We start from the raw sequence: 10,615 nt of genomic DNA, 5'->3' as shown, positions 1-10,615 counted from the left end.
TTTGTGTCCTCCTGTACACCTTTTCATTTTCTGTCATTCAAAATACAGTAGGCAGCACATCTTTCAGTTCGATAAGTACAGGCTACAAAACAGTTGCTCAGCAAGCAGAAAAGAGCAACTCTATTAAACCAAAGCCGTCTCGCAGTGCAGTGATAAGGCTAGTGCTTATTATCACAGCTGAGAATATAGAGAGAGACGTGACTGAAAATGGTCTGCATTTCCAAACTCACAGGAAAATTATCTTTCAGTTCTCTCTTCATTCTTCAGACCTTGTGATGGCAGGCTTTTGTTCTATTCCCACACAGTTAAACAGCAGTCTTCATTCTAAAGTATAATCACAGAGCCTGTAATGGCTACCTGGGACTGCAAGTAAACGTATATAGAGTGTGTTTAAACTGTCAAGATGTGAGTGAACTAAAAGAAAAAAGCAGAGGCCCGAGGGAGTGGAGTTAGGGTGGGAGAGAGAATGGACCGTCCCTCTTAAATAAAAGGCTTTCTATTTTTGAGACATATGTCCAATAGCAAAAAAAAACATTTCACAAATAATCACAGATGTGTGTATTAAGCGATCCACAGCAATTTACAGGGATAGTTAATGCAAAAATGAAAATGTTGTCATCATTTGTTGTGTTTCATAGAACACAAAAAGAAAAATGTATTGAATGTACTGAACTTCTCCTTTTGTGTTTTACAGATAAACAAAAAATTGGTTAAATCACTTTTTTAATGTTGTAGATTTATCATATATGAAGTGTTTAGTCACATGGTCCCTAAAATGGAGTAACTTGTTTTATATTCCTCATTCATGTGTGAAATAACAATTAAGATCTTTAAATTAAATTTATGCTTATGAAAATGTGCTCATTCACTTACGGCAATAATTATAAAGCTAATTGCGGTATTAACAAAGTAATATTACACGAGTGTTAGCCTGAGGGAAAATACATTCATCGTTTTTATCTTGACGCTTTGGGATTTTGATAAGATGTGCAATCATCAACAGAGTTTGAGAGAGCGTAACATTTTATTAATTTTTTGCAGGCACTGTTTTATTACTCACAGTGTTCAGAGCTACAAAAACATAATGAACATGTAAATAGCATGAAGATTAGCACTTACAGAAGACACGACAACAACACCTAAACTGAGCGGAGAGCAGAGCGCACAGAGATGAACGATGGGAGACACGTTCAGACACACATGCACACGCTCACACAGACGCATGAAGGTCACTGAATTGTATTATTAAAGGTCTGAAACAGATTGTGTTTAATAGATAATCTTGTCATTACTATCTATTTATATACAAAAATATAAATAGATGTTCTGTCTGTATATTTGTATTTGTACTATCATCTGGCTGTTGCTCTTGTTGCATTAGTCTGAAACTGTGAGACTGTCATTAAGAAAGACAATGTACAGAATATATTTAGCTACAGGGTACGACACAGTACATAACAGATGTTCAAAAAGGGAGACAACAAAGCCGTCTATGATCAAGATAACATCTAGCAAAAGACAAACCACATGGAAACATTAATAAATAAAACAAGCAAAAGCACCGAAAGCACAACAGGAGATTGAGAAAAAGACTTTTGAGAGTCGGGTCGAAACACGGCACTTTTGCTCACGCTCATCTGTTTCTCAAATCGAATAGGACTCTGAGATCAGATTAAACCTAATTTAAGACAAATCCCTAGTAAATGGCCACTTTAGACTATTACCAATAGAGAAGGCATCCATGGTTTGTGTTATGAAGACTTTAGCCTACGCTTTCGTTTTGATACTCTGTGTGATGGGTCTGTCTAAAGCTCTTCTGCTGAAGAAAGTACATCAGACCGGTTTCCAAATATGGGTTGATTAGCCGTAGGAGCTCAGATGAGTCATGCAATTACGCTCACAGAAATCTAGCCATTCGCAAGGAGATGTCTTGAATGCGCAAGAGAGTGATGAACTCTAATTTGTACTAAAGGACACTGAACATTTGTGCATTGTAAAGGCTGCTCCGTTCCTTTTGTTCGATATATAAAAATACACACGAACCCTTGGAAATATTGAGCACATTGGCATTTCTTTGTGTCATCTATTCCAGAGACAGCTTGTTAGTTCAAGACAAGAACATTTCACAGTATTATTAGGCTAATTCCTAGTAAATGGCTTCTGGGTAATTCTTGAGCAAAATAAGAATTCTATTCACGTAACCTTCAGATATCTATACTTTGGTTTGATTAGGACTCGGCGGAATGCAGGTAATTCAAACAGAAATGTTATTTTAAGTTAAAAACAGAGATATTAACACATGTAAATATTAGTTTTCTGACAAGTAGCTAGCTATAAATTAGTATCCGAAGCACCTAATATATCATATCTACTTTTCATTGCAAATAATAATATTATGCTTCAGCCAGAGAGTTGATAACCTGAAGTTAACATAGTTGCATTAGTGATGCTAATACTGCAGTTCAAAAAATCTGCAGATATTTTGGCGGATTTTCAAGAGATCATTTTAAACTAGGCAATGTACATGAGATCTGTTTGATATGGCCTGTAGCTGGTGAAACTCTAGCATTTCCTTCTCAAAAACTGGCATCGCTGATAATATTCAGTTGGCATCAATGCAGAATCACTGTCCTTCTTAGATTCAGATCCTCCAATAAATCACATCTCATGTACAACTATATTAAGTTAGTCACATTAAGTATTAATATATCCAACTCAAGCCTCACGTTCCCATTTCTCAAAGATTTATGCAGCCAGCTTTAGCAGATGGAGATTTACAGATGATTTGCAAATATCACTAGAACTGAGTCCCTCTCCAACTTGCCCAACATCTCTAAAGATACAGATATCCAATCCAGTAGACAAGATTGAAGAGGCCAAAGGCGGTTGGGAAGAATATTCGGGAGTAGGAGTCGATTTTGGAGACGTGGACATGCATTCTGTTCTCACGCCAAGCTCCGGAGCGACAATCATCAAAGCAGCAGAAGAAACTGGCGCAGTCTTTCCCGTCCAGACATTCATACGCATAATCATCATCATCGTCATGGTAGGGAGCAATATTGTTCAACTGCAGCAGAGATGTCCCTGGTCTGATGTTAACCGCGCTGGGTTTCTACAAAGAGGAACAGCAAGGTCACAAACGCCTCATTGCTAAAACAGTGTGCAGTACAAAAGCAAATGCCATAGCTGCTGCACAGCACACTCAATTAACTGCAAACAAAAGTACAATGTGACCTATTCTAACCTGAGCTGTGAAGAAGTTAGTCAGCTTCTTAGTACATATCATTGATCAGCTAGGTGCTTACTGACTTGTTCTGTGTTCTAAGTAACATAGTTTAATATTTTGTCATTTGATCATCCTATATTATTTTTATTTCTTTGTTTTTTAAAGAATATGCTCGCTATTCTTTTTTAATATAATGAAAAATCACCAAAAGTGGTGAATTCAAATGTTAGATTTGTGTGAGGAGCAGATTTATGTCGTAATTCATAGAATATTTTGACATTTCAGTCCTCCTTGGATTGTTCATGTGAGAAGTAGCAGTGCACCATTCTTGTGAATCTTACCTTTGCAATGACTTGGTTCATTCAATTCACTGATTTAATAATTGTTTCAGTTCATCACACACAATGTTGCATATATAGCTTTATCAAGTTTTATGGACCATTTTTATGATACTTTTATGGTGATCCTTCATTCTTAAAAATAAAAGGTTCTTTCCTGGCATCTGTGGTTCCATGAAGAACCTCAAACATCCATGGAACCTTTTCATTGCGCAAAAGTTTCTTTATAGTGGAAGATTATTAAAATGTTCTTCACACAAAGAAAAAAAAAAGGTTCTTTTCAGAACTGTTCACTGAAAGGTTCTTTATGGAACCAAAATCGATTCCTCATTGTGAAAAGCCTCTTTTGGAAGTGTGTCCCAATGGGAGTGTTTTAGAAGCTTAAAAGCTCAGATTCCCATTAGTTGTAATAGAAAAGAGCCATCAGCACATTACTCAGAATTTCGTTTTGTTTTCCTCAGAAATGAATGCACATTTTGAACGACATGACGGTGATTAAATAATGAACTGGCCCTTTAAAAACAAATGAAGTTCATTCACCTGTGCATGGCTTGATTTGGTCTTCTTTTTCGGTCGATTGCTTGTGAAATAATGTAGAGTCCCATATTCCATTAGAGCAGCAAAGGTGAAGATGAAGCAGACAGACACAAATAGATCCATGGCTGTCACGTACGACACCTTCGGCAAGGACTTCCTCGATATGGTGCTTAGGGTTGTCATGGTAAGCACAGTTGTGATACCTATGCACAGTAATTGAGCACTCCATTGAAGCATTTTCTTTTCATTTTAACATACATTTGTATTCATTCTGAGGCTTTTTGAAATTACCTAAAGATGTTCTGGCAGGTACAGCATCCTTGTTAATCCAGAAAGAGACCCAGGACAAAACCACAATCATACTGCAGGGGATGTAGGTCTGGATGGTGAAGTAACCCATTCTCCGGCTCAGGTCAAAGAAAATAGTCATAACCACGTATTCTCCTGTTAATAATAACAACCGCTCGTGCTTTAATAATAAGAATTGTTAATATTATCATGAATTCACATAATATAAAACATACTATGTACTTACTGTAGTAATGACTCTGACTAACTGGGTAATAACTTGGTACTTACCCTGAACCTACCCCTAAAGCTTAACTTAAAACATGTAATTACCTTACATTACTCAGTACTTTTGTGGGTAAGTACATTGAAAGTGTACGTACTCTAACTTTCGCAACCAAATTCGTTTTATCTTCCCATTTTTCATTTTCCAAATGTACTATTATTACCTAATTACAATATGATCAATAATAACTGCTTGTGTATTGTTCTTGTTATTACTATTGATTACTGTAAATCTACTGTTATTAATGATAATAAATAGTATTAATATATGCTCATTTATTGATTCTATTATCATTAACATTTACTTCAGATCTACCAGTATTATTAATCTTATTGTTTATTCCGTATGTTCATACCAGACTGAGTGTTTGCAACATCAGAAGTGTTCCGTAGGCCCACAAAGGCAAATTGGTAAAGCCTCCAGAATCGCTGGTCTGCAACTTCAACCGAACGACGCTGCCATCTATACTGGATCTCATTCTTTGGATACCCATCTGCAAATGGAAAAAAGCACATCCACCAGATTGCATGTGACCTTTCATTTCAGTATGCACATGATAAATTTACAATGATGGCAGAATGGCATTGAGTAGCACTCAGTTAGTGTAAAGTGCGGCATGCCCTTCCCATGCCCACGGTGGATGATGACAAATGAGAAGCTGAAGCATGGTGCTAATAAATGAATGAGGGGTGACGTAGACTGAGGAGAGGAGAGAGGGGTTGGAGAGAGGTCTGGAGAAGGATGGATTCTGTCCTCACTCATTCCAAGGTTGGAGGATGGTAGCTGCTACAGGCCAGCTGTAATGTTAAGGTTTGTTTGGCCGATATTGGCAATGCATGGTTGGTTGACAGAGGCAATGTGTGGGGATTGGCTGCCTGGCGGCACTCAGGACAGGACTGAGGCTGAGTGACAAATTGACATAAGAATTTAACACCTACAGCTTGAAAACTCCAGAGGGCACGAATGTTCATCCATGGGAAAGTTATGCAGCTTAAGGTAGCATTCCGCATTAATAGTCAACCTAACAAAAAAGAATAATAGACAATAGCAAAACAAACAAAAAATGTTGATTGTGACATTTTTGAGGCTTTGATATTTGTACTCATTTGTACATCAGAGATCAAACCCTCTTTCTGATTTAACAGTCCCTGACATAAATATGTGAATCAGATGTAATGGCTTAAACGTGCTGCAACAGACAGCGGGTGTAATTCCATACAAAAGCAAATGTTACGGGAACAGGAATACGAGGACACAAACAGCATTCACTCGGCACACAATGTTAACCGTGGACGCACCTTAGAGTATACATCACTCTTCCATTGCTCCAGAGCCGAAGAAGGCGATTCGGTGTCGTGATCCAGTGGGCGTCAGATTTACGCGAGTTGCGGAAAAACGTGTCAGGGATCCAGATTTTTCCCACCATGTTGCTGTTGAGCATGAGGACTTTCATTGAGCTGTTAAATTTGAGTCTGCTGTCGTACCACGTCTGAGCAAAGAAGATGTCGATGGTGTACTCCTAAAAAAAGTAAAAAGCCTCACAGTTGCTTTCGTAACCGTGAAATTATGTGGCTATTGCTTGTGACTGGTCGTGAAATGGATCTAAACAGGTTGTTTACAGTGTCTGTACAGCTCTGAACATAATGTAGTATTATATATTTCTGCTCACCATATTGATGGGATCTACCGGGCCAATGCTGTTCACGTACACTGCCGCCTCAATCACAGTCGGTCTCACTAGAATAGAATTTCAAATATATTCAAATTACATAATCATGAATGAACATAAAAAGATAAAAATACATAAAAATATGTTACAATATCAAAACAGTACAATAATGCATTTATTTAAATAATTTGATCAAAAAATGTTTATAATATACAGCATGTATTCAGCATCGTAATTTGTTATTCCAAAGGAAAATTTGTCTTCATAATCTTTAATAACTTGCTGCTCCTCTTTTTCCTTTCTCTTTCTGCATCACTTAGAGTGGACTATTGAATAATGTTAACCAATAGCCAAATAGCTATTTTTAGCAAACTCGCATTCAGTCTGGCTCTGTCCTAACATGTAACCATCCAATCTATTCCCAATAAGTGGATAAAATCACATTTTCTCGCTGAATATCCTGTTTCACTCAGAAATACACCACCTTACAGAAGTGAAATTCACGCAATTCACATTTCCTATAACAGCCACACAAATTACTCAAAGCTGCCTGAATCTTCTTACTTGTGGGTTTCTGTCGCAGGAAATCCAGTCACAGAGGCATGACAAATAACACAAACACTGCTAGTTCACCTGCAATCATTCAGCACACGCTCTGCACTGATTAAATGAGTTCTTCTCATACTTACACTCTCTCTCTCTATCTCAGACACATGAAACACAGATAAAGAAGGAAGATCAATAGTGATTTGGGTCTATTGTACCCAAACACCACTGAGATAAATCCTCTTAAATAATTGAGCTCTAGTCAGCTGCGTCGCTTCCAGAACACTGATGGACAGAGAATAAAGTGACTTGTACAGCTCTGATGTAGAGAAAAACATCAGCAAAATCCTAAAGCCAAACTACTCTTCGTTTCCTACTGCAAAAATGCTGATGGTCTCTTAAAAATGATGATTACATAGAAATTCTGAACTACTTAGAGGGTTTAATTGTCACAGAATGTTCCTCTTCATTAGGATTTATAATAATGATGCCATTATCTTATAATTATTAACATTTTGCAGTTGCCCATTAAGCTGTAACACTGTGTCTGAGGGTCATAAACAGGCCTAGACAGAATCTTCAGGAATTTTGCCAATTTTTGGGAATAGATTCTGTGTGGGCCTGGATGAGCATGCAACCTTTTCCAAACAATGACTTGCCTCCGATATCTGGTCTCAGTTTGTTGTCATAACCTTGCAGTAATTTGTTTAGGATAAAGGTGACGTCGCTCTCGTAGACTTTTGGTGATAAAACCCATGTTTTATTGATGGGGACATCCTCATAATCTTCCTCCTCTGCTTTGCTTGGGCCAAATGCCATGCTGTCATAAAAGCAGAAACAAACAGAGGGAATATAAGTAGACAGACAGCAGAGAGGTAAATAATAGAGCAATATTCCATTTAAAATAGAGAATAGTTAAAAGAGCAGTCAGTTTATATTAAGAGCTTAAAATCTAAAGAGCGAGCGACTGATTTAAAGAGCTAAATATGACAGGCAGAGTGAGAAAGAGAGAATTTGATGAGTTTTATGGGAAGAACATATAAAATAAGTCATAAGTGGCTGTGAATATATGAAAGCAAAAGAGTTTTTTAAATGAGCACAGTGCTGGAGATACAAAGAGGAGGTTCTAATAAAAGAATGCCGTGATTAATGAAGATGTGTTCTGGCACTGGAGGGAGGAAACAACTGAAGGTGAGGGGTTTAAATTATCACCTACAACTCTCTCTCTCTCACTCGCAGTATATGGTGTAAGAGCTTCTAAATTTATTCACTGGTGCATTATCTGTAGGAACTCAACGGGTATCATTTCTAACTGAGATATGCACCAATCCCATGGACGTGAATTGTCTAGACTGGGTCTCCTCTTATGTTCTTTGGAGAAATGAAGGTGATGTGCATCAAAGCTATTCTGCAAAGGCAAGAAAATCCATCAAGATGTTTCAGCCACCTGGGTATCTGAAAAACATTCAAAACAAGATTCGGTCCCACTTTATATTAGGTGTATTTAACTACAAAGTATAAACTTTCGTAAAAAAAATTGTTTTGTGTTATGGTTAGGTTTAGTTAATGGGTAAGGGAAGGGTCCACAGTGTATAGATGTAATTAGAAAGATTAATTACAGCTCTAATTGCTGCAGGCATTTTTAATTATAAGTACGATGCAAAATCATATCTGCCTATTTGTACACAATAAGTGCATTGTAGCAAATGATTCATTTAAATGTTAGTGCATACTGTAGCATAAGTTAAAGACACTCAATATAAAGCCTGTCTCAAGATTCAAATGTCTTCATGATTGTTATTCTGTAAAAGAAAATAGTTTAAACAGTAGATTTAGTGTGCTCGTTCAGTTGTGTGTAGTGTACTGTCATTCATCTAGATGTAATAAAATTGATTAAAATGTGTTCACATCTGATCCGAATGGTCTAAATATGTATCCTCAAAAAGTACCCAGTAAATGTGATTTATATATTTGAGCTTTGTCTATAAAAAAATGCTAAATTCCCATACATATACAACTAATGAAATACAGAAAAATCAATATGAAGAATCCCTGTGGATGAGACCCGTGGGTGGAGAGAATGTAGGTTATTGATCCCTGTAGGCAGAGCGCTGAGTAGTTAATGGAAAATACAGACAGAATATTTTCCTCAAATGCAGAGTTACAAATTGTCTGGACACAATAGTAGCCTCTGAATGACCTTTGTGAACCACTGAGACATGCATAAAAACCCTGACAAATGCACATTTATAAGACAAAGGCCTAAATAAAACAAAACAAAAAGCATTTTCTGCCATAGATGAAACACTTTGGTTATTGTCAGTCACTTTTTAATATGAGTAAATGAGAGGAATGTAATCTTACAAACCGAGTATGTTTATTCTATTAAGCATGTGCACATTTACATATGAATACCTTGAATGAGCTGTCAAAAATCAGCTGAAGGAAACCAAAGTAGTTTGTGTTAACTTATGCATAATATTTAGCTACATTTACAATGGAGAAATTGTGACATAACCTTCCAATCTGACTACATGCTGATGCAAAACATAATAGTGTGTGAGCAATGTAGTTTGGGGTGTTGTTTGTTGAATTGCAGCTGAATGTATCCTCAAGGTTGTTTGTAGACTGACATTGCTCGTCCTCGCTAAAAAGACATCAACACGAATGCTCTAAGCAAAACTGTCACTTGCAATCAATATTAATAGTATCAAATGTATCCACGGTACACACAACCGCACGTGTCGTGATTGACAATTATTTGCAGAAATGTTTAGGTGGATGTGCTACAAGGGAAACGTAAAACTAAATCGTTCTGCAGCAGAATCACGCCGGTCAAGGGCTATTTTTGTAGTCATATTGATTGCACCCCTTGTTTCTTTTGCCCCCTCTGAAACAAAAACTTACCAGACTCCAAGCAGACCGGGCAACAGCCAAACCAGTGCTTCTTTTCTCCGGCGGCGATGCAGCAGAACCATCGTGCGAACGCTCGGTTTATAACCAAACAATCTCCAAAATGAATTAGAGCGATCAAAGCTTTGAGAGATTCAAGCGATTAGTAAAACGACAATAGAGCGTCAACGCATGCTGTAAGCTGTTGTCTAGTCAACAGCATAAAGCTTGAGCCTGTGGTCTCTCTGTCAGGCAGGCGGCAGACGCGGTGTGGATGTGAATGGTGAATGCGGGATTTTGCTGATTGCGGCACCGCTGCGTTCCTCCATCGTTCTGCTGAGCGAGACGCTCTCAGTGTTCCGGGAATTATTAGAAACTGCCTGTAGGAAAAGAGCTGACTACTCTACCTCAGAGAATTCACATCAAGCGGTGATTTATGAGACCTTAACTTAGTTTTGCTGTTGTTGGGGATTAATAAAGGCAAATGCGACAATTTTAGGCGCTGCACCAAGATACGTGCAAAGTGACCATCTTAACCCTAGAATGAATAAACATAGGCTACCCTTACATGGTAGCCTATAATGTAATGTAATGTGTGTGTGTGTGTGTGTGTGTGTGTGTGTGTGTGTGTGTGTGTGTGTGTTCAGTGAGCTTTTTTTAAAGGAATTTCTGTCAGTAATTTCGTTTCAATTTCCTGTAGAATATTTTGCCTCCCTTAATTAGTCAACTAATCTTAAAGACGGTAAACAAACCACTAAAGTTTGTTGTTGTTTATAGGCTAACCTGCTACTATATCGTACATTATCAAGTGATTAAAATAGCAATAGTATGCT

General features: G+C 37.5%; 1 protein-coding gene across 1 annotated transcript; it reads right to left on the bottom strand.

The window, feature by feature from the left end:
* Nucleotides 1-1,007: 1,007 nt before the first annotated feature.
* On the bottom strand, nucleotides 1,008-10,322 carry gabrg1 (gamma-aminobutyric acid type A receptor subunit gamma1). The gene is made up of 9 exons (XM_081350229.1): nucleotides 9,798-10,322; nucleotides 7,550-7,710; nucleotides 6,345-6,412; nucleotides 5,974-6,194; nucleotides 5,614-5,696; nucleotides 5,031-5,168; nucleotides 4,393-4,545; nucleotides 4,105-4,304; nucleotides 1,008-3,112 (listed from the first exon to the last, which is right to left on the bottom strand). The coding sequence occupies exons 1-9, from the start codon at nucleotides 9,866-9,868 to the stop codon at nucleotides 2,834-2,836; spliced, it is 1,374 nt and encodes a 457-aa protein (XP_081206355.1). The 5' UTR covers nucleotides 9,869-10,322; the 3' UTR covers nucleotides 1,008-2,833.
* Between the last annotated feature and the right edge of the window lie 293 nt (nucleotides 10,323-10,615).

This window comes from Scardinius erythrophthalmus (assembly GCF_964197995.2).
Source record: "Scardinius erythrophthalmus genome assembly, chromosome: 21".
Classification (NCBI taxonomy): domain Eukaryota; kingdom Metazoa; phylum Chordata; class Actinopteri; order Cypriniformes; family Leuciscidae; genus Scardinius; species Scardinius erythrophthalmus.
Note: the sequence above shows the minus strand (reverse complement) of the source record. Positions and strands in the feature narration are given on the sequence as shown.